At 56.1% G+C, this 24,323-nt stretch overlaps 1 protein-coding gene across 2 annotated transcripts in view; it reads left to right on the top strand.

Annotated features, from left to right (window-relative positions):
• Nucleotides 1-21,437, top strand: part of LOC133345304 (catenin delta-2-like) — a 46,980-nt gene extending 25,543 nt beyond the window's left edge. For both annotated transcript variants that reach the window (XM_061555946.1, XM_061555944.1), the window contains exons 4-21: nt 870-904; nt 1,036-1,415; nt 2,484-4,143; nt 5,687-5,917; nt 6,679-7,189; nt 8,164-8,296; nt 9,671-9,884; nt 10,461-10,623; nt 11,349-11,466; nt 12,043-12,231; nt 13,447-13,620; nt 14,262-14,412; nt 15,775-16,000; nt 17,557-17,641; nt 18,824-18,947; nt 19,629-19,769; nt 20,026-20,114; nt 20,801-21,437. In XM_061555946.1, the coding sequence (XP_061411930.1) occupies nt 870-904; nt 1,036-1,415; nt 2,484-4,143; nt 5,687-5,917; nt 6,679-7,189; nt 8,164-8,296; nt 9,671-9,884; nt 10,461-10,623; nt 11,349-11,466; nt 12,043-12,231; nt 13,447-13,620; nt 14,262-14,412; nt 15,775-16,000; nt 17,557-17,641; nt 18,824-18,947; nt 19,629-19,769; nt 20,026-20,114; nt 20,801-21,016 (4,840 nt within the window). In that variant the 3' untranslated portion in view covers nt 21,017-21,437. The remainder of the gene's footprint in view (nt 1-869; nt 905-1,035; nt 1,416-2,483; nt 4,144-5,686; nt 5,918-6,678; nt 7,190-8,163; nt 8,297-9,670; nt 9,885-10,460; nt 10,624-11,348; nt 11,467-12,042; nt 12,232-13,446; nt 13,621-14,261; nt 14,413-15,774; nt 16,001-17,556; nt 17,642-18,823; nt 18,948-19,628; nt 19,770-20,025; nt 20,115-20,800) is intronic.
• Nucleotides 21,438-24,323: the final 2,886 nt, after the last annotated feature.

Below are 24,323 nucleotides of genomic sequence, written 5' to 3'. Positions count from 1 at the left end.
CAGAGGCAGCAGCCAGGGCCAGCTTCATTGGGTAAACATTTTGTGGCAGTAAATTAAGAGGGCAGAAACATAAAATATATGTTTTATTTTTTATTTAGCTGATAGATCAGAGAGATAACAACTGCTGGTTGTCCAGTAAATAAATGCAGATACAGTACTATACGTATAGATTTAATTATAAATCCAATTAATAGGTTTTCAAAGGGCACCACAATTGGTAATAGTTAGCGGGCCATAGCAAACATTTATACCACTTGAGGTATGAAAACTTTACTGGGACAGACTTCTTTATACGACCAATAAAAAGTGAGTTACAATTTGCCATTATTAAACAGCGTTATCACACCATTCACCGTATTCGAAAACGTTATCGCACGATTCACATTTATTGTCCGTGTCAATAAATCAGTACCACGAAAGTTCCCTCCTCCCACCACTGCGACTGGGACACAAGCAGCCCAGTGGCCCTCAATCCCTAGTCGCGAGCAAAGCTCCCGCGGCTGACGCCCTCCGCCTGAATGCCTGCCAGGCACGTGCACGCCCCACGCCACTTCGCTCCGTTGGCAGCACGTAAACCGGCTCTCGCTTTCTCTCGCTCTCTCTCTCTGCTCTCGCGGCAAACTCAGATGTACCGAGCTGGTGAATCATTCTGAGTGTGCTGCGAGATGGAGCCCTGCACTCGGTTTGGCGGCCGCGAGTTGATGTCGTGGCTGGCGCATGTTGGCACCGTGTGTTGTTTTGTTTTATTTATAGATAAACAAACCTCGGTAATGTCATGCAAAATGCCCTGCAGCAGGAAATGAATGTGTGTTTTTAATGAATGAGAATGGGTCAAAACAGCTGTGAACACGAAATCTTGCTATTTGCAGTTCCAATGAAGAGGCTTTCCACTGGCGGTCGACAGGTGAGCAGATTGCATTTGTTTTTATTTCTTGCAGTGTTTTATTGTTATCGCCTTGTGGTAGTTCAAGCCTCTTTCCACGGCTCACGTAACGGCGACTCGTGTCTGCGCACCACTGCATGGGGGGGCCTCAGCCGCGCCCGCGGGCCGCCCCTACGGTTCCCCGCGCGCCGCCTCGTTCGCCGAGGCGGGGGCCAGCGACAGGGGCTCGGGGGCATCCAGAGGCCCCGCCGTCACCCGCTCGCTGACCAGCGGCGTCGCCTGTCAAGACGCGGCCGATTTTCCGCTTGCGCGGTGCGGCTCCCGGGACTCCGGGACAGCGGGGGACCGGGGCGACGCTGCCACCGGCGGTGACGACGGAACGAGCGGCCGCTACGGCAACAACAACGGCGGCGGCGGCGGTGCCGACGCGGCTGCCGACGTCGGAGGCTTCTGCGGCCGCAAGGGAGGCGTGAGCGGAGGCGCCGTTCCACCGGGGGCATGGCGCCTCCCCGGCGGCTGGAGGCACAGCCAGGTGAGGGGACGGCAATGGCCTCCTTGACACACGCGCGGCCCGCTCGCGAACCGTCGCGCGCGGCTGAGTGAATCCAAGTGTGAAAGCACCTCCGATTGGCTACGTACGGTGCGAAAGAAGGTTCAGCATGCATACGTGCAAAGCGGACCGAGCTGAGACTGAGTGAACCGCTGCTGCTGCTGCTGCTTTTCCTCCATTTGAATGCGCAAAGTGGGCAAGTGGTGCACGGTCCGCTCCGCGGCTTGGCCAGGGGCTCCGCAGTCACATTCTGGCGTCGGTCCGGGCCGATTCGATTGAGTCGCGTGCTGCGTTTGTGTGTTTGGGGAAAGTCGGCACCGGCTGGTTCAGGGCCGGGTTCGATATCGGGTGTTTGTTCGGGACGTCACTGTTAGCCCACCTTTCCCACCTCATGGCGGACGCTTGTGTTGCGCCCGAAACATCGTGATTTATTTGATTTTATACCTACGTGACTTTTACCGAAAGAACCAAAGAGTATGTTAGCCCAGAATTGTACGCACAACTGAAATGGGTCCTGTCGCTCAGCTAGCCATGCTCAAGAATGATATGTACGTATGTTGAACTTATTTCGCACCGTACACAGCCAACCGCGCGAATCGGAGGTGCGATGAGTGTGCGAGGGAGATATAGCACAATGCGCTATTCAGCCATAATGTTAAATTAAGATGACCGTTTAAGATTTTATATTGAAATCCCAGGGGTCGACTCAGTATATCAATCCTCTGGGGGTGGATAAAGTTACTACCACTTAGTGGGAAGTCGACAATGGCTGTTCGATGAGAGACCGATCCTTGTAATGGGAATGTGGATTTTCCACCATTGACTAGGAGGTACCAGTGGAGATCAGCTCTGGCCAAGTGCTTGTTTGTGCACGGGAGGACATTTTTCGCACGCGCGCGTCGGAAGCAAGAAACACAATTACGGTCCGTAGTGCTCGCCAGTTTTTATTTGCAACACAAACGGCCACGCGGGAAGCTTTGTGCCGCAGCGCACACGCACACAAGTCCGCCGGACAACGCGACCCTTCACCCCACCTCCGCCCATTCGCAGGCAACATCAGACAATGCGGCGGGGCGACCGAATGACCTCGAATCCACGGAGCCGTCGCCGCCGCCGCCGCCACCGCCGCCGCGCCCTTTCCCAGCGTCGCGCTCCAGCGCCTTCTGCTCGCCCTCTTCCCGCCGGGCGACCCACGCATCGCCCCCGGGGGCCAGAGTCCCTCCCTTCTCCGCCGACGGCCCCGCGGCCCGCTCGTCACCGGGCGCCATCGCCGACTCGGCGCCTCAACAGCGGCCGCCGGAGGATCCGGAGAACAGCCTCGGCGGAATGAGGTTTGCCGTAACCAGGAGAAGCAGCCTGGGGAAGGAGGAGTCGATCTTCGGCCTCACCGGCAAGTACCTCTGCAGGGAGTCTCTGCTCGGCAAGCGGGTGAGCCTCCCCGGCAGCGAGGTTCCGTCGCGAGAGAGCGACCGCGCCTACGGGGACGGCCCAGCCGCCGGCGCGCAGACGTCGCCTTTTAAGAACAGCAAAAGCTCCGCCGCTCTGCCCGAGCTGCCCGGGGTGTACGGTTGGGCGGCGTCGCCGCGGCGGGCGAGCTCCTCCTACGCGGGGCACGCCGGCGAGCGCACGGCCTATGACAAGGACAGCTCGCGGGGATTCGTCTCCCGCCCGGCCACCCCTCCGGAAGCGTCGCGAGTGGGCGCCGCGTTCTACACGGATGTCGCATCCGTGAGCCCCCTCCGCAGCTCCTATGCCGACTCGTCCACCCGCCACCGCCCGCCCGACGGCAGGGAGCGGTACAGTCTGGACCAGGGTTACGGAGCGGAGCCCGCCAAGGGGTATGGCCACCCGGGGAGCGATCGGCGTGGCGTGCGTGCAGAGCGGAGCTGTCAGAGTGACTCACTGCCTCTGCAATGCACTGCCGACCATCTGGGCTACGGGGAGCAGAGTCCCTTTAATGATGCGGGCGAGCAGAGCCGGGAGCGGCAAACGACTCCTGACAGGTGGCTGCCCGGGGACCGATACGGCCACGAGTCCGCCGAGGCGTTCGCCGAGCCCGCGGGCGGCTCGCCGTACCCGCCGTACCCGCCCTCGCCGAGCGAGCAGCTCGTGAGGGCGGCCAGGGGGGGTGGCGGCTACGGCCACCGCGGGGAAGAAAGCCCGCCGGCAGGCCCGGAGCAGCAGTGGCAATCGAGCGGACGACGTTACGGCCAGCAGACGGAGGGACCTTACGAGGATCCCGCGGCGCGCGTGCGGCCCGCCCTCGGCGCGTACGCGGACGGTCAGTCGGAGCGGCGCTGCTCCACGCTCAACCGAGCTTGGAGCGGCAGCCGGCACAGCGTCAGCCTGTACGGCCAGGGTGTCTACGCGGACGCGTGCGCGCAGCGGGACGATCGACAAAGCGCGGCGCGCCGCTCCCCGCACGACGCCACCCACTCGTCCGGCAGGAGGCTGAGCCATCAGGAGATCGCGCTCGGCGGGTCGATGAGCCGGGAGGCGGAGAACGGGCGGGTCGGCACGAGCCGCCACGGCCGCGGGGAGGCGTTCCCACACGCGTGGCCGAGCGGGCGCAGGGGCAGCCTGCAGCCGGGGGGAGCCGCGTACGACGACGACGACGAGCCGGGGGACACTCGGGGCTCGCCGCCGGCGTGGCGAGCGTCTCGCTGCCTGTACGAGCGGCGCGGGGCCGAGTTCCTGGGGCAGCTCGCAGGTGAGGAGGCGTCGTCTCCCCCCCCATGCACCCCCCTGTGTGTGCCGAGTCGGCACCGGAGGAGAGCGCCGATTTCGGTGCGCGCCCCAAGGTCAGGGGTTTAACGTTCCCGGTCGCCGCAGAGCTGCGGGCGAACCAAAGAGTTAAGCACTGCAAATGCCTCGGATGAGTCAATTCATAATAACATGATGCTCGTGTAAATGTAACGCGTGTCAATCGTGGGAAATGCGTGCAACCTGTAGCGGAGTGGCCCTGTGGGGCCCGACGTCCACCCCACCGCCCTCGCGAGGCAGGTGGGGGAGCGACGTCTGCCCGTTCCGCTCCCTCCTCCACCGCGTCGGTCGGCTCCCACTGGGCCCCCGCCGACCGAGTGATTGGGCTCCCCGCGCTAGCGCCCTCTCTGAGGGACACGCTCGTGCTGCTGGCTCGTAGCCACACTCTGAACGCGCGCACACGCTGGGGCTCCGCGTTCACCCTCGCCGCGCGTTCCCCCATGCAGTCGCTCCACACACAAATCACAGATTCCACACCGATGCTCTGTACTAACTTTCATTCTTGGCGCAAACCCCACACTACTCAGAGGGAATATTTCGCGAGAAGAGCCGAGCCTACTGTTGCCCCCGTCCCCAGATGCTCAAACGCCCTACCACGTACCTCGTAGCTTTACTCACGGCGTTGCAGGGATGCTGTGAGAGTCGGAGGGAAGAGGACGAAAAAACCTTGCCCATCACTGCCTCGTAGCAGCACTCACAGGATGCCAGGGAGGAGGGGGGTCTTGGCGACCAAGATGTTGAAGAAGAGTTCTCCTTTGAATCGCATCAGGCTCCCCTTTTATTACCCTCACTTCAAAAACCCGGGGTCTCGTTGTACCGCACGGCCAATCGTAGCGCTGCGATCCCCTGACCTCATGGTCTGCTCTTCTCGCTTAATAATCCACTCCAGCCCCTACCGATGTCGTGAATGACTCATTGCGGCTGGCATGGTGAACTTTTTTGCGCCCATACAATGTTAAGCCAACTCAGGGGCACTGCGAGGGTCGGTCAATCTCCTGGCACCGGGAAACCGTGGGACTTTCCTCTTAGGGAACCTTCGGATTAAAACCCGTTGTGCCAAGCAATCCCCCGCCAGGACACTACTACGTGTGTGCGCTGCGTGTGTGCTTAGTATGGGGGCCAGGGGGGAGTCGCGGCGCTTGCAGAGTTGCTTCGAGGACGTGGCACCACAGCCCTCCAATTGTGTGAAATGTCCGCACATTTAATTCAGACCCTCTATGACTGCATACACAAAGAGTCGTCAACATTGTTCATGTTATTATTGCCTTGCTGTATGGGCAGGATCTGGGGTTGAGCCTCATCTGTTTTGGCTATTAGAGGATGGATCGCAGTGTCTCCCATGCAGCTATAGCCATCGCACCGCACCGACGACATCCCAGTCTCTAGCTCCAACCTTAACGCGGCCACTAACCCTGAACCTCGCCCGAACACTAGCCACGGTGCCTCGTGGCAAGGCGTGATTGTGGCTGGTATCGGCGATTTTCTTACAGATGGGCAAGGAAGCTTCGATGGCTGGGGAGACGCAACAGCGTGCAGGGCAGACCTTCCCACACCACCGGCGCCACAGCAACAGCATCATCATCATCATCATCAGCAGCAGCATTATCATCATCAGCAGCAGCAGCAGCGGCAGCTGATGGACGGCGGAGACACCCATGGTTACGCCAGCCCCATGCCAGCGTCCTCGCCGCCCGGCAGCCCCGGATACCCAAGCAGTGCGAGTGAGGGCGACCTCACCCCTCCGGCGATTGGCTCGTTCGCACCGCGTGCATTGCGCCCTTCAGGTCGTGTCAGGTTGTCTGCCTGCGCAAGCCAACGTCTCCATTGGCAAAGTGGTGCAAATCCTAAATCCTTGTTGTTGTGGTGGCGGGGGCCGGTCTCTCGAACAGGACGGCCACTGCTGACGCCTCATGAAATCGTACTCATTTTTGGACCCCCTGAGGGATGGTGGATTGAGTGGAGTTAACCTCCCACCGGGATTTGAATGACTATCGTTTCACGTTGACTGCTCACAGCGGCTCCCAGTCATATTTGTATGCTTGGTAAACAAACAAGATTTGAATGTTGTTAGATTATGATATATATATCCTTTGTAGAATTTGTAATCTGTAAGACACCGTTGTATTTAAATGCTTATTAAATCCAAACTTTAGTGTTTACATTCCTGTTGGTGGTTGACTTCTCCAGAATTAACATTCCCACTTTGTTGGAGGTCAGTAGCAGTTGTCCTTTTGCCCACCAATAATTCAAGGCTGCCACAGGCTAGAGGCACGGTAGGTGCTTATTTAAGTAGAGAAACAGTGCGTGCAATAATATACCGTAATTTGAATCACATGATTTTAACATTATTTACACACTCCACGGAAACCTCGCAGTAGATTACACGGGGCTCGACTCCCTTGCAGCCGAGCCTCAACGAGCAGCGAGCAGCTCCGGCGCCACCTTCACCACCGGACCATCGCCCTCTCTTTTCGCTCGCCAGTTCCATGCAAGCAGCCGGGGAGCCGGCAGGCCAGCCCGCCGGCGCATCCGCTCTACCAGGCACGCGGTTACACCGCGGACGGGCCGGCCTACGGGACGCCGGGGGACGTCTACTCGTCGCGCCGGCAGTACGCGGCGCCCCCCGCCGATCCCTACGGCCCCCCGGCGCACGGCGGCGCGAGGCCGCCCCCGCGGCCCGACACCCCCTCGGGTTTCGCGAGCCGACGCGCGGAGTCCGGCGGCGGCGGCAGTCGCCAGGGCTCTCCCGTCACGGACGCGAGGAGGGCGTACGCGGTCTCCGACGGGCCCTACGGCGCGTCCCTGGGACGGGGCGGCTACGACGAGGCGGATGCGGCCTTCCGGATGGAGGACGCCGACCCCGAGGATCGAGCGGGCGACGGGGACGACGCCTTCCGGTGGCCCCCGGCTGGCGCTCCCGCCCAGCTGGACACGATTTACGCTCGGGCGGGGACGGCGCTGGTGCCGTGCGAGACAGAGAGCGGCACCCCCAGGTGAGGACCCTCCTCGACGGTGCCTCCCCCTCGCCGTGCCGCGGGCCCGTCTCGGAGTGAGGGCAAATGGAACGCGACGAAGCTGGGCTCACGTTACGAACCACTTTCTGGCTTGATGCGCCGAGCGGAATTGAGTCAATGAAAAACGCGCAGATAATAACGTGTCAACTTTACTTCGCGTGATCTAATAACAGTGGATAGAGGGATCCCCGCAGAGCTTTGTAAATGTATCCCAAGCGCTATCCCACAACCCCAGTTCTGCGAGGAATAAACCACGTCCAACGAGAGGAGGCTCAACGTTGGATGCGGCGAGGTCTTGGCCAAGAGTGAGCTGGCGATGCAACACCTGTTTGAATTCTAACACGCAGAAAGTATCGGGGCAGTGTGCGGAATTAAATTTAAATATTCGTATGAAAAAATCAGAATAGGTTTTACCCTTCCTGGCGATAAAACAGGTGTTAAGATGTTCAAACACCAAACAGAAATATTTTAAAATATGTGTTTAGTTGCATATATATTCATAGTCTAGTCACTGCAGGCTTTGTAGTAGTGCCTAAAGACGAGCTACTGTGATGGATTGTTGCCGCTGAGATCAGCAGCGCTGTGACTTAACTCAGATATGTTGAATTTATTTTGCGCCATGTGTAGCCAACCGTTCTAATCAGAGGTAGAGATGGTGATCAGCAGGTGATCAGTAGAATTATTTTCTACTCAGCTCCTGATCACCATCTGCATGACAGCCATATGGAGGCTCATGCCGGCCTCATTCGCATGAACAGAGGGGACCGAATGGCAATATCTGGTGCTCTCGCAATTAATCCTGCAGGGGTTCCATGAGCAGTATCTGCTGCTGTAGGGGGGAGGTTCTGCCTGAGCTGCCCCCGCCTGGGATTTCCTCTAAACGGACACCGGGAGACGGGGGGAGCTGCCCCGGGACGCTCACTCCGTGCGGGGTGCGGGGTTTGCGGGTGCAGGGAGACGGCGTGGCGAGACCCGGACCTGCCGGAGGTCATCCAGATGCTGCAGCACGAGTTCCCCTCCGTGCAGACCAACGCCGCCGCGTACCTGCAGCACGTGTGCTACGGGGACGACGGCATCAAGGCGGAGGTGAGGAGGCCTGGTGCGACAAGACAAAGATCCCCCGTGTAGCCTAAACAGACTGTTGGGGCAAGTGCTGTTAGCGCGCACCTATGAAGCCCGGCACTGCACACGAGGGGGTGGGTGGCCAGCACCACGTCCGACCGCCTTTGTCTCCCCAGTGGCGATGTTTACTACACACTGCACCGGGTACTCATTTGAGTCTGAGTTGACCTAGGGGAGTCCCAGGACCGGTTCAAATAATTGTCACTTGTGTTGGCCGTGAGCGACACTCACTCACAGTGTCCTAGCCGATGGATTCTCATGATTCTGGATAATGATTTTAATCAAAAATATATTTATTTTCTACTGTAGTCAATGGAGTGTCTTGGTGAGTGAGATGCGTGGTGTATAATAGGTGTTAGGTTGTCGTGGTGTGTGCTGGCTTTGGCGTATGATGGTGAGGGTGGTGTTGATGTCGTACCTGTGGTGGAGACCGTGATATTGTATGCAGTGGAGCTGATGGTATGCAGGAGGTGTTGACTTTGCAATAACAGTGCGATCATTATTACTATATTTTGTTAATATTATGCTTGTTTTCAAGGAACCTTTCACTAAGCCTCAGGACTTGTTTTTATAAGTGCCCTGCTGAGCTATTGCTATGTTTGTCTTCAGTGAGTAATTTGAGAGTCATTTTACTGGTAGGAACCTCCTGGTTACACCAGCCCACACGGGATTATTGTGTCCGTCTGTGCGTCGTGAATCCAAAAATGGGAGGGGTGGGGCTGGGTGGAGAGGGGAGGGTGGGGAGGGGCTGGGTGGGGAGGGTGGGGGGGACTGAGTGGGGAGGGCTGAGTGGGGAGGGTGGGGCTGGGTGGGGGGTGGGAGGGGTGTGGCTGGGTGGGGAGGGGCTGGTTACCCCGTGGTGCCCTTATAAAACTCAACGTTTAACCTACTCACGCCGGCTTGTGCCCGCCCTCACAGTCGGCCATATTTGCGGAATACACCACGCCGCTATTGACCCTGGCCATTGACCGAGCAACCCAACGTTCCTACCAGCTCCCTCCGCAGGAATGTGTTTCAAATATTGCCAAATTGGGCCCACGACGCCAGCCAGCACGCAATGGCTTCTCTTCAAGCGGCGTCACAGGCATCCACCGTGAAGCCGACGGTGAAATTTGTTTGAACAACGTCAACCCCCGGCTGGCATTAACCGGAGCCCCCGCGGATGAGCGGCTTCCCGCACGTTCCAGACGGACGCAAATAGAGAGAGAAAGGAGAGAGAGTGAGAGCGCGTGACCGGTTGCGGCGGTGATCGCCGCCGGCGTCAGGGTTCGCCGCGACCTCGCGCGTCGTCCCCCGGCGGCTGAGCGGAGAGGGCCGCGCGTCTGCGCCGAGGTGCAGGTTCGCCGTCTGGGCGGCGTGCAGCTGCTGGTGGACCTGCTGGACCACCGCGCGCGCGACGTTCGCCGCGCCGCCTGCGGCGCCCTGCGCAACCTGGTCTTCGGCCGCGCCAACGACGACAACAAGCTGGCGGCGCGCAGCTGCGCCGCCGTCGCGGCCCTGGCCCGCCTCCTGCGCCGCGCCACCGACGCCGAGACCCGCGAGCTCGCCACCGGTGGGTCGGCGCTCGCGGCGTCGGACGGTCGTCACTGTCGGTGCGATGCGTCGCTCGGGCTGCCGCCTCCCCGGGTGTATCGCGAGAATAGCAGTCTATCTCGCGGTGATGGAAGAGCAGAGGGAGCTGCGTGCAAATTGCATTGTCCTGAGCAGTGTTCGTTGTTACGCGCGTGACGAAATTGGGGATTCTTTCAAGTCCCGGGAAGAATTACATTCTATTGTTGCGTATGGCAGGATGGTTCGGGAGCTAAATGACAATGTTGAGGTTTGCTTTCCGCGAGAGGGCTTCGCGTAGTTTTGCTACTCTTCCTCTTTACCGAAAGAACCAAGAAGATGACTCTCTGCAGTCACGAAAGCTTTACATCGAAATCTACTCCTCCTCTGTTGGAGGAGCGCACGCGACTCTACACGTGTCCCCGGAGAGCCACCTCAAAAACAGGAATCCTGGGACAACTAGGGCAGGTGACAGACTTGCCGACGCCGGGCATCTGTGCTGGGTACAGAGCGGTGGGTACGAGTCCTACGCGTCTGTGGCCGAAGCGCTGACCGTAGGAATTTCTGCCCCTCGGTTCAGGGGTGCTGTGGAACCTGTCGTCCTGCGACTCCCTGAAGATGCCGATCATCCAGGACGCGCTCACCGTGCTCACCAACACGGTGCTCGTGCCCCAGGACATGGACAGCCTCAAGGAGATGGGAGTCGACAGCCAAATCCTGGCCAACACCACGGGCTGCCTGCGGTGAGCTCCTGCCACTTCCCACTTGGGAATCGTCTTCCTGTGAACTGTGAGCGGCCATCTCGAGTCGTCAGGCTGGTCACATCGCGCGGATTTCAACAACGGCATGGTGACAGCATTGCCGTGTGATGTGCGGTGTGTGTGTGTGTGGTGTGTGTGTGTGTGCGGTGTGTGTGTGCGGTATGTGTGTGTGTGTGCGGTGTGTGTGTGCGGTGTGTGAGGTGTGTGTGTGATGTGCGGTGTGTGCGGTGTGTGTGTGTGTGTGTGCAGTGTGTGTGTGTGCGGTGTGTGTGCCGTGTGTGTGTGTGCGGTGTGTGTGTGTGCGGTGTGTGTGTGTGTGTGTGCAGTGTGTGTGTGCGGTGTGTGTGCCGTGTGTGTGTGTGCAGTGTGTGTGTGCGGTGTGTGTGTGTGCGGTGTATGTGTGTGCAGTGTGTGTGTGCGGTGTGTGCGGTGCTCCGTGTTAAGGGGGGCGGTGGAGCAGTAGTTAGCGCGCTGTGCTACAAACCCGGCGACCGGAGTGTCAATTTCTGCTCATGTCCAACACCGGTGACAATCATCGTAACCGGTCATGGGCCTCCCCTAGGTCGGCTCAGTCACAAATGAGCATCTGGTGCGGTGTGTGTGCGTGTTGCTCGGTGTGCGTGTTTTTATTTGCGTGCGTGGGTCGTTTGCTGCCATTCACGTGTGCGACGCTCGGCTGCCCGTGTGCGACGACCACCTCCGTGCAGCAACGTGAGCTCCGCGGGCGAGGAGGCTCGCCGGAGGATGCGCGAGTGCGACGGCCTCCTCGAGTCGCTGCTGTCCATGGTGCGTGCGGCCCTGGGCTCCAGCAGCATCAACGGCAAGGTGCGTTCACACGAGCGGCACGCGCAGAGAGGTACCTCCGTTGTGCCCTGCTCCTGGAGAAGTGGACCAATTACGTGGTGACCTCACTGCCACTTACACCTCGCTACCCTGGGGCCGTGCCGATCCAGCCAGGCGTAGCTAAGGACGCACCATGTGGCTTTTCCACTGCACAAGCCGAGCCATGCCGCTGACGTCACACACAATGAACGAGTGGAGATTCATGTTAGATGACGATGTATCCTTAAAGTGTAGTGTATGATGTCACATGCAATTAGTGCATCATTTGCATCTTCTCCCCGTGGTCGTGTGGATTTTTCTCTGGGTCCTCGGGGTTTTCCCCCTCCACGTTTAGCAATGGGCATTGAGAGTATTTGGCTGCTATAAATGTGCATATGATAAGCCACTTCGTTGAGCTATCATTTGTGGCTGGGTCGCTTCTGAAACGGAGCTGTCTGTACAGCTCAGTGGGCCTTACCGGGTCAAATAAAATAAAAAAGTGTATAGTTTAGTTTATATCAGTGGTGAATGTCGCCTGCTGCTGATACCACCACTGCTGCTGCTGCTGTGTTTTCCCAGGTGGTTGAGAACGCGGTGTGCGTCATGCGGAACCTCTCCTACCGCCTGGAGGCCGAGACGCGGCAGGGGCAGCAGCTGCGGGCGTCGTGGCGCGGCGGCGATGCCACGGGGGCCGGGATGACCTCGTCGCGAGACGAGAACGGGAGCTGCTGGGGAAAGCGTGCACGGAGGAAGCACTTGGACCTCGAGGTGAGGCGCAGAGGAGAGGGGAGGTCTCAGCCGTGATCAGATATCCCTTTATCCTCGCAGCGGCAGCGGCTTTTGGCTCGCCATCGAACAAAGATGGTAGTCACCGCATCGCGTGGCGCTATCAGATGCGCTTGTGCAGCCGTCTGGAACGCTCTTCCCACCAATGTTAAAAAGCCACTGGATATGTGCACTTAGAAATCATCTAGATTGAAAACTGATTTCTTTCGAACTGCTTTTTGCGGCGAATTTGTTATCCTTTCCCCGCACCTCCGATAAGCGTGGTTGGCTACGTACAGAGCAAAAGAAGTTCAACATACAAACGAATTAATAACAAAGTGTAAGCCCAGAGAGGCCATCGAGGGAGACCTGGATCCAGAGAAGCAGACATCAGCCGTGTGGAATTTACTGGTCATCAGATTTCCTTGCCTGATGTTGTGTTCCCGGCTCTCAAGTGGACAGTCTGGTGGTGGGTGGTTGGCAAGTAGCCAAACGAACCTCAACAAGTCCATAGATGTCACGAGACAGACCTCTTAAAGTTGTCAAAAAAAACAACTTGACAATTTACGAAGTATTATACATTGTTCACAAATGCTTTATTCATCCTTGGAACCATATCACTAGAACATTTACCAAACTGTATTACACATAGTCAGCTAATAGAGGCTCGTTTATAATACTATACCCGTAATAATGACACTGGGCATTTATCAAGAACTGTAGTAAACAGTGTTAACTGATAATACTGGATCCTTCGTACAAACATCCCAAATCTGCTTAATGTCCGCTTCTCAGAAAGGCGCTCGATTTGGCGCTCATCGATTTAACAAAATTTTGTCACGAGGGGAAACGGTGGCGAGATGTTAACTACCTCACCTGGTATACAGGAGGTCGTGGGTTCGATCCCGACCCTGATGGCCTTGAGTTTGCATGTTCTCCCCGTGGTCGTGTGGATTTTTCTCTGGGTCCTCCGGTTTTATGCCTCCGCATTTACAAAAATGCGTTGAGAGAAATTCGGCTGCTATAAATTTCCACGTGATAAGCCACTTTGTTGAGCTATCATTCGTGGCCATGTCGCTCATGAAAAAGAGATATACATCTCAGTGGGCCTTACCTGTTGAAATAAAAAAAATTAGTTTCCAGTTCATAGCTTCAAGACGCCGCCAGATCTGTCTAGCGACAGCGTCATGAATGCACGCGGCCGCTGTGGTGCCGCAGTGGGACGGCTCGGGGCCACTGCCGGACTGGGCCGAGCCGCCGCGCGGAGTGGAGCTGCTGTGGCACCCGTCCGTGGTGAAGCCCTACCTGGCGCTGCTGGCACAGTGCTCCAACCCCGACACGCTGGAGGGGGCGGCTGGCGCTCTCCAAAACCTGGCAGCCGGATCCTGGAAGGTGGGGAGCACAGTTGCACCTTCTACCGCGTGGCCGTACGTCCTTGTGGATCCGTGTGCATGTGTGTGCGGAGCGGTAGCGTAGCTACGCTATGAACCAGGCCACCCGAGTTCGATTCCCGCTCATGGCCAACACCGGTGACGATTATCTGAACCGGTCCTGGGCCTCGCCTAGGTCTACTCAGCCTCAAATGAGTACCTGGTGTGTAAGCATCACCGCTGGGGAGACGAAGGCGGCCCGCCCTCTTGTGTGCCGTGCCGGCCTTCGTAGATGTTCAGCACTTTCCCCAACGGTCACACGAGAGGGATCTTTGTGTACGTGCGGCCGTCATGCTGGACTCCTTCATCGGCGCTCTCTGACAGCACTCGCCCCAATGGTCTGTTGAAGCTACCACGGTGGGTGGGTGGATGCCCCCGTGTTGTCGTGGTAGGATCGTTTATAATCGTAACCCTGGACAGTTATCAAGTACCATATGAATCACAGTTAACTGATAATACAGGATCATTGATACTTAAATGGACATCTGTGAAACTGCTAGACATCTGTGCAAAAGAGATTTGACAGCTCATCGGATTCCCGCGGTACAAATGGATATTTAAGATGCTGATGATTCCGAAGTGTTTTGCGTGTTTCCCGCGCAGTGGGCTGCGTACGTGCGCTCCGCCGTGCGCAAGGAGAAGGGGCTGCCCATCCTGGTGGAGCTGCTGCGCGTGCAGAGCGAGCGCGTCGTCTGCGCCGTCGCCACCGCCCTGCGCAACATGGCCCTGGACGCGCGCAACAAGGAGCTCATCGGTGTGCGGGGTCACGGGGTCACGGGGGTCACGGGGGTCACGGGGGTGGCGGGGCTCGCACACGCAACTTCAGATAGCCACCCACCGCCGCGAATGTCAGCACCAAGGGAGCTTGCTCGGGATACCGAAATGTGGCACGCAGCTGAAGGGAGAGAGAGAGATGGAGTCATCTCGCTGTTGGAGCGTTGTGCCGGGTGGCGTGATTATTGGTATTCATAACGAGGCAGCTGGAAGCCCTCGAGGGGTTTTTCTTTAGACTGGTTCATGACAGCCGCTTTCTCAGCTCATGTCCCGTTAGCCGTGGGTGCTCCTGGAGCCAAAGTTGCCGCGGTTGTGAGCGGCCACCGGACGTGCGATATTCCGGCCAAGATGGAGCCATCGCCATGGATTCTCTCTCTTTCTCGATTGGGACTCTACTGGGCACAACTTTTATTCGGTAACTCGTATTACAAAACAACAACACGTGGCAATCAGTAGGCGTTCGCAAAATTAGTTGAAACTGATCCCTGCGCTACGAGGAGTCCTTCTATTCTAGCCACGTTGCTCAGGATCTTGGTCTTCATTCTCTCGTCGTGAGCCCCGCTCTCTCTCTTTCTCTGACGCACTTTTATAGCCCCGAGCGCTGTTCGTGTTTAGTGTTTTTGTCCTCCGATCAGCACAGTTGGCTACGTACGGTGTGAAAGAAGTCCAACGTACACACACAATGGCTCCTGCCATCATGATCATCAAATATATTCCTAATTTGTCTGGGTGGAGTCTAAAACTCCCGGATCTCCCCTTCCTATCGGTCACCTCCAAGCCCTTCTCCCCAACTTGTCGTGAGCTCGGTTCGGGTAAATCGCGGCCCACTGCCCCACACGCAGTTATCGAAATATTGTCATGTCACCCGCCAGGGAAGATAAGCTTCACGTGATGTTTGATTTGCCTTTAACAAGGCCACATACGTCCACATGTGCTGTCACCACAGCGCCTTGTTGTCTATTGAGTCGGGATACGAGGGGTAACATTCCTCATGTGTTGGTGCACGAGTGCATGACGCATGGAGCGGTGGTGCAGCGGTTAGCGCTACGTTCCGCTACGAACCCGGCGACCCGAGTTCGATTCTCGCTCACGGCCAAAATCGGTGAAGATTATCTGAAACGGTCCTGGGCCTCCCCTAGGTCGACTCAGCCTCGAATAAGTACCTGGTGCGGTGCGTAAAAACATTGCCACTAGGGAGACAAAGGCGGTCGGGCGTGGTGCTGGCCACCCACCCCCTCGTGTTCCGTTCTAACCTTCATTAGTGTTCGCTAACAGCACTTGCCCCAACAGTCTGTTGAGGCTACGTGGGGGATCTTTGCCTTTGTCTATGTGCGCGTGCCAGGCAAGTACGCGCTGCGAGACCTGGTGCAGCGACTGCCGCCACCCCCGGGGGCCGTGACGGCGGTGCCGGGAGACGGCACGGACGTCTCGGCGTGCGACGTGAGCACGGCGGCCGTGTGCTGCACCCTGCACGAGGTGGTGAACAAGAACGCGGAGAACGCCAGGGCTCTGCGCGACGCCGGAGGCATCGAGAGGCTCGTGGGAGTGACCCGCGCCAAGGCCGGCAGGCACGTGCTGCTCGCGCCCTCGCCTCGGTCGCCTCACCCCCCCCCACCCCCCCTCCTGCCCTCGACTCGCCTTGGGGAACGAGTCGACAGTCCCAGTGCCCTTTTGGTCGACGGTGGAAATGTTGCCCCGGAAACCCCCTGGAAAGCCTCGGTGGGAGTGGAAATTTGAACCCTTTGAAATCGTTCCGGAAGGAATCAAGGGTTCATTTTTTTTATTTGACTCACATGTAGATCACCCAGACTGACAGAGAGACCCATAGACACGCACAGAGACCCACAGACATGCACAGAGACCCACAGACACACACATAGACCCACAGACACGCACAGAGACCCACAGACACGCACAGAGACCCACAGACACGCATAGAGACCCGCATACACACTCTGAGACCCACAGACACGCACAGAGACCCACAGACACGCTCAGAGACCCACAGACACGCACAGAGACCCACAGACACGGACAGAGACCCACAGACACGATATGAGACCCACAGACACGCACAGAGACCCACAGACACGCATATAGACCCACATACACGATCTGAGACCCACAGACACGCACATAGACCTACAGACACACACAGAGACCCACAGACACACACAGAGACCCACAGACACGTACAGAGACCCTCCATCTCCTCCTCAGATCTAGTTGGTGGTGGGGGGAATCATTTATGCGTTCCTCTAATAATTTGTTCCCATTTCACAATAATATAAATTTACACGTTCCTAGATAAGGAGTGAATTTCTCCACAGAGTGATCATTGTTGACGTTCAATTCATTATGTTGTCCCCCAGAGAAATTCTGGGTTGAATCAACCTCTGACTGGAAGTGTAACTCGCAAAAAAAAATATGCTGCTGCATTGGCAGCGTGCAATGAACACACGTGCAATGAACACACGTGCCATGAACACACGTGCCATGAACACACGTGCCATGAACACACGTGCCATGAACACACGAATGTGTCATGAACACACGTGAAATGAACACACGTGCCATGAACACACGTGCAATGAACACACGAATGTGTCATGAACACACGTGTCATGAACACACGAATGTGCCATGAACACGCGTGCAATGAACACACGTGCAACAGGACTGTGAACGCGCTGCAATGCTTTCTGCTGGTTGCTAGGACAAGGAAAGAAATTTACACCATTGGAACCTCATTTGCCAGTAACAAAATATGATAATTGTTTTAACCCTTTTATCTGGCAACAAAACTGACACCTTTTTTTACAAGGAGTCATTTTTGCATTGACCACAATACCTGCAGTCGGAATGCAAACAAAAAACATATCTCTGACAATGTATGCACTGTCCTTGAAATTGATTGGTCCACACCCGACAGCTTTCTTTAGAGCCTAGTCTCACATGGTGTTGAACCAGGTGCGCCTTTTGGCGTCGTGTTCTGGTGCTCACCTTGGCGGTGTGCACTTGCCGGAGCGGTGCCTCACCCGAGTGCCCGAGCGACTCACGTGCCACCCACGTGCAACCCACGTGACACCCACGTGACACCCTCGTGTTGTCTGTGCCTCCCCAGGCACTCGCAGAAGGTGGTGCGTGCGGCGGCACAGGTGCTGACTCTGCTGTGGCAGCACCGCGAGCTGCGGGGCCTCTACAAGAAGGTGAGAGACTTTTGACTTTCAAACAACTTTTATTGCCGCCAGCAGCAACAGCACTGGAGGCGATTTCGATATGAAATACGCAAAGTCACCAGCAAACAAATGAAAATAAACGCTACAAATCCACGCGCTGTGGCGCTAAAAGCACCGCGCACAACACGAAAGAAAAGCCACGTGGTGGTGGTGGTCATCGCGCATGCCACGGTGACGAGCGAGCGCTTCAGAAGGTGAACACGAGGGTGCCGTCCACGCTGGTACAGAGAGGGGCTTGTCTGTCTCCCCAGCATTCGAAAAAGACGTGCATATCACCGGCATGTGTGTGGTATACGTGCTCCAGCCGGAGCCGTGCCTTAAGCAGGCCTCTGAACACTGGAAGCACAGAGCAGCCGTCAGTGTCACCTTCCAGCATCTTTTTTCTCGTTCTGTACACCGCCATCTTCGCCTGAGCACAGGCGAAGTTGGCGAGGTCATGGCGCTTGTTAGCCAGGTAAGGCACCACCCCATATACGAAGCTGCTGTTGTAGAAGGGGAGAGAGAGGGTGTGGAGCTGCACCGACTTCCCGACTCTCCCATTGTGTCGGCATGTAATAATCGATTCGCTGCCGGGTGAAGGGCCGTCCAAGCCGTGAGCACCTCGCTCTGATCCTACTTTCGCGACCAATATCATCCATAATAGAGGGAGGGGTTAGATATCGCGTAAATATAAAATTAACGACACATTTATATATTTACGCGATCTAACCCCCCCCCCCCCCGAAAAAAACCCTCTATTATGGATGTTAAATCCCCTCGGCGTCCACTTATGCATGTCCGTCGACTGTCACTCCCACTCTGTAGTTATAGCAGCTGGCAAGCGCTGTATACCCGTTACCTTCGGATGACCTATGTCTCCACGAATGTAAAGATGCCTTTGTGCCTGATGGTAAAAGTTAAACCGTTTCAAAATGTACACTCTCAACACAACTTCGGTGTCTCCATGCGCACGTGCTCAGCGCCCTTTCTCAATCAGTCAGCGATCAAAATTCCACATTCCTGCGACGAGGACAGGCCCCCTTCCGTGAGACGAACCACCATTTAAATGTCCACGAAGCGTCGACTACGTTGTTGGGGCTGCAGTGCATCTCCCCCCGCACGTGTCTCCCGCCTCCTGAGCCGTGGCGTGAGCTGTGGACGGTTGCCCTGCAGGATGGCTGGGTTCAGGGTGACTTCACACCGCCGCTGTCGTCCTCTGACTGGGACAAGGTGAAATTGTACGAGACTCCCTCGTCTTCGCCGGCGAACAGGAGACCCTCGCCCACCACCCAGTCAGGTGAGGGGCGCTCCTCTGAGGACCCTGGAACTTGCCGAACGACCGCCCCGTTTGGCGTGACGACCCCGGTCGCACGTTCGGGCAGCCACCGCTGAGCAATGGCTTGAGAGGTGCATCGGTGTGAAGAATGCACTCTGGTGAAAAATAAGAAGAGGTCTTACTCCTCGTGGCGATGAAACAGGCGTTAACATCTTCTTGGTTCTTTCGGTAAAGTCACGTAGAAGGGAAGTAATAAAATAATAAAAATAAAACATAATAAAATAATTATATTATTTTATTATGTTTTATAATTATATTATTTTATTATGTTTTATTTTTATTATTTTATTACTTCCCTTCTACGTGACTTTACCGAAAGAACCAAGAAGATGAATCCCTGCAGTCACGAAAGTTTTAAATCGAGGCGTTAACATGTTCAAACACCAAACAGATGCCTTTCGGGAGGCATCAATTCTGCCCTGACCACACATATTTGTTGGAAAAAACATGAATTAATGCAGACTTGATGCCTCGCAAAACGTATCTACTTGGTGTTTTAACATCTTAACGCCTGTTCTATTACCACGAGGGGTAAGACCTCTTTAAATTTTTTTAATCATTTGAGATACTGTCAAAATAAAAAAAGGTCCCACAGACGCTCTGGTGTTAATCTGGGCAATGCTCTTGCGGTGGTTTGTGAAGTTGGGAGCATCGCGTCCTCTCGCGAGCTCCTCAAGACGGAGGAGAGGAGGTCCCAGGAGTCGGAGAAGAAGAGAAGCATCTCTACGTCGCGTTACGACGTCGCTCACACAGGCAATGCCGTGCACGGTGGCGCCAACGGAGGTGAGAGGGGGGGGCGCGTTCCGTCACGTGCAGTCACGCAAGGCGCGCGCGCACCTCTGGAGTACGCCTCTGGTTTATGTTGTAGAAGCGACCGGAGCCACATAATCACTACAGAGCGCATTTAAAAGTCTGGTACCCTCAGAGCAATTCAGAGGGAAGATCGTGGATAATTATTGCCTCGTTTCCAATGCGTCACATTTGTCTCTCGCACAGTGGGGTTGACGGACCTCACCATTTACTGCTTTGTGTACCTCAGGTAGGAGCCATTCCACATCCCGACTCCCCTCAACGACTTCGTACAAGTCGACCTCCATGCGGACAGCCACGGAAAACAGCGCCCCACAGGTGGGGCGCGCCCAGCTCGCGACACGCACCGCACGTTCACGTGACACGCACCGCACGTTCACGTGACAGGCACCGCGCGTTCACGTGACACACACCGCGCGTTCACGTGACACGCACCGCACGTTCATGTGACACACACCGCGCGTTCACGTGACACGCACCGCACGTTCACGTGACACGCACCGCACGTTCACGTGACACACACCGCACGTTCACGTGACACGCACCGCACGTTCACGTGACACGCACCGCACGTTCACGTGACACACACCGCACGTTCACGTGACAGGCACCGCACGTTCACGTGACACGCACCGCACGTTCACGTGACACACACCGCACGTTCACGTGACAGGCACCGCACGTTCACGTGACACGCACCGCACGTTCACGTGACACACACCGCACGTTCACGTGACAGGCACCGCACGTTCACGTGACACGCACCGTGTGTTCACGTGACACGCACCGCACGTTCACGTGACACACACCGCGTGTTCACACGACACACACCGCACGTTCATGTGACAGGCACCGCACGTTCACGTGACACACACCGCACGTTCACATGACAGGCACCGCGTGTTCACGTGGGCAGCACGCCCCTTCGCGTGCCGAGCACGCGCCAAGCAGGTAACGCGCGGCGTAACGACCGCCGCGCGTGGTCTTTTTTGTTCCCCCCGCAGCTGCCGCCTCCCCCCGCGCCGCCCGTCGCGCCGGGGCTCCGCGACTCCCCGCAGCGCGCGCACGGCGGCGGCGTCGTGGGCCACGCGCACCGCCCCGCCCGCAGGGACGCCAGGTCGGAGAGACGCATCGACCGCTACCCGGCGGCGCAGCCTTCCTGCGGCGCGTCCCCGTACGAGGCCGGCCACGTTCAGCACTCGCCCGACTCGTGGGTGTGAAGGCGGCGGCCTCGCGACGACGACTTGGGGCTTCCCGCAGGCGCGGCGCCTCTCGCTCGGTGGCCCCCGGGGCTCGCTGACGCTACCGCGAAGGGGACGCATCGGAACAGCTGGTGGAGCCCACGGTGGGGGAGTTGTGGGAGTTGTCTGCCAGCCCGGTTAAGAGCTCGACTCCTGGCCGTGTCGGAGGCGGACACGCAACCGTGCACCAAAACACGGCGAGCCGGCGACAGGACGCTGTGCTTGAGGACGGACTTGTCTGGAGTCCCTTGTTAAACCGTCAACGTTGAAGGTTGTCCCACGTGTGAATGTGTGTACGTGTGTCTTAGTAATCGGAGGTAAATATGTGTACACGTCGATGCCGACGTGTACACATATTTGGGGACGTCTGAGCCGTGCGCTACGGCACGCCTTGGGTTCCGGGATGAGCGTCGGTTGGCGCTGTGCCGTCGAGGATGGCTGGCGGGTTGGGTCAGGGCTCGGGGGGGGGGGGGTTAGGGTTGCGTGTTGGGCTGTTTGCGACGAGGACCATCCACTCGTGAAAGATCACTCCGCAGTGCGGCTGAGGCACTGGCAATCTATGCACGACGATGCACAGTCGGTGTGCACTGGGCGTGCCAAAGCGTCGCAGTGCGCGCTACGCGCCAGCTGTGCTCACACAGCTGGCATTAATTCCCCCTGAGTTTACTTCCCCCATTCGAAGGCGATGTGCTCCTTCCTTCGCAGTTGAGCCTGCAGTCATCGGCCTCTAGCAGCGATAACCACAGTTATCTCCTGAACTGCCATTCTGGACTAAAAAAAAACATCACAGTCATTTTATGTTTCGGACATCTATCGAAAGCTATTACGCAGTAATACAGCTTGCTAATTGCAGCGCTGTACTTTATTGTAATTTTAAACAAAGACTTGTGACTGAAATAGTGGAGACTTTAAATGTTCTTAGACTGATCTACATCCGTAAGCAAAGATAACTATGTAACTGTCTTAAATCTCATTCCTCTTATAATCTGCATTTATTCTGTACTCGTTGAGGCCTTTTTGGAAAACAAGAAAACTTCAGGAACTGCGTTTAGCAGTGGAGTCAAAACACAGGCCGGAGGTCCGGCGACTTGCCACGGTCATCATTTAACAGACATCTGCCTCCGAGCTGTCGAATTTGCGCTCTTATAACGAATTCGTTTTACGGCGGTGTTAGTTGGCAAACATTGCCAGCCTGTGTTTTACCCTCAGAAATGTATGCAGCCAAAGTGGTACCATAAAATGGAGCCTCAACAGTGTTGTACGGTACTTTGATCATGTCATCAATCAAGCAACGGTGTTGTACATTGTCACGGCTAATGGGTACACTATTGTGCATGACCCTCTGCCTTGAATATCATAAAGCATCGGTGTGGCCCGCCTTGACGTGGGTCTGTAGAGTGCACACTGCACGGTTCTCATTTAAATTGGCTGAACAGACTGTAATTAAATATATATTCCAACAGAATCTAATTCAAGTGAACTTAGTGCCGTGTCATGAGAATCCGTTTAGATGTTTAGCCACTGCCATCCGTCGTGGTGTTCATTCTGACAAACCGTGAATGCATGCTCTTTTACCAGCGGGCATAACTTCGTCGTGTTTGTGTGCGGTTTCATGCGTCGTGTCTCGAGCGTGCCATCCCGGGCGGCGGCAAGTCTGTCAACGTTCTCCCGCCCGCGACGCCACGGCAGGGCACGACGCTCCACTCTGGACGGAAGCTGTACCTGCGGCGCTCTTGTCTGGATTCCAATAACACTTTGAAATGCCTGCCGTGTGCACGCGTGCGCTCTTTTGTTGTCGTCGCTTATAGGGGGGCGGCAGCGTGGATGAGTAACTGCGCTTTGGGGAATCCACGCAGCGTGCACCCACGATTCTCAAGACTCCCAATTCACGTGCCTCTCCCTAATCGCATCAACGTTGATCAATGTTCTCCACGCACGCGTGCATCATATGCCGCGAATGCCGTCTCGTTTCAGTTTCATTTATTAGGCATAGCCCTGTGAGCCATGCGGCTCTTGACTTGGGTGCAACAAACAAAAACACGAACAAGAAACATCTTAAAGTGACTACACGCAACAGAAACATCCATGAAAAAACAGCAAAAGTCTTCCAGAAAAAACACCGCATTCCAACGATGTGTGCAAAAATCCCAGTGGGATGCAAGTCAAACAATGGCATGCAGAGAGCGCTCCCTGCCCTTGCAAGGCGTGAAACTTCCATTCAAGCGCTGAGCAGTCACCCGTCACACGTTGCTTTAATTTTTAAAAGCAGACATTGTTGGCTCTGGGAGAGACAAGTGCATCGAGTCCAGTTGTCCAATATGAAGCCTCTGGCCCCTTGAGGAAACTTGTGCCACCCGTGACCCCATAATGACCTTTTAAGGCCGGTGGCAACACTTTTATGGAGTCCAGGGGTTCTGAGTAGCCCTGTTTATTTATTACCTGTTTTATTTTACCAGGCCCACTGAGTTATGTAGCTCTTTTTCAGAAGAGACCCGGCCACAAATGATAGCTCAACGAAGTGGCTCATCGTGTGGAAATTTATTGCAGACAAATGCACTAAATGCACGTTGGTTCTTAATATGGAGGGGAAAACCCGAGGACCTGGAGAAAAATCCATGCTACCAAATGGAGAACGACACGCAAACTCTAAATATACAGCAGCAGGCGTTAGGGTTGGGATCAAACTCACGACCACCTGTAGACCAAGCGAGGTAGTTAACATCTCGCCACCGTGGCGCCCTGTGCTACAATCAAGGGAATTTACAACAGTAACTTGTCTATTGATATATATATCTGAGCATAGAGCTGGGCTATTCGATAATTTAAGTAACCAATTACGCTCCCGATTTTCGGTCCGTTCACTTGAAAAATAGAGGCGGAAAAGAATGCCCCGATGTGTTGCTGAACGGGAGGTGATGGGTGGAGCTTGTTGATGTAATCGGAGTCATCAGGCACGTCGCACTGGGCGTGGCTTGCACGGGGTTTCCTGCTTTCCCAGGCATAATGTAGGGGTCATCAACTAATCATTATTGATTGTAGTGATGAGAAACAGTCGTGGCAGGCTGATGGCGAGTGTATTCTAGTTGAAGGACTTTTGGGTAATCCTTACACATACCACGAGTGCGGTAAAGCAATGGGGGGGTGGAGGGGAGGGGTGTCGGGGGGGGGGGGTGACCTTGAACCAACCATTGACCCAACAGAGAGACGTAACTAAAGTCGAGTGGAATGCCATGTTTATCTACAGGCACGAGTTGACATTTTAAATACCAAAAGTATTTAAAGGCTG

This window comes from Lethenteron reissneri, chromosome 21, assembly GCF_015708825.2.
Source record: "Lethenteron reissneri isolate LAM-NWPU_2019-01 chromosome 21, ASM1570882v1, whole genome shotgun sequence".
Lineage (NCBI taxonomy): Eukaryota > Metazoa > Chordata > Hyperoartia > Petromyzontiformes > Petromyzontidae > Lethenteron > Lethenteron reissneri.
The sequence above is the reverse complement of the archived record's forward strand: the minus strand, read 5'-3'. Positions and strand labels throughout refer to the sequence as shown.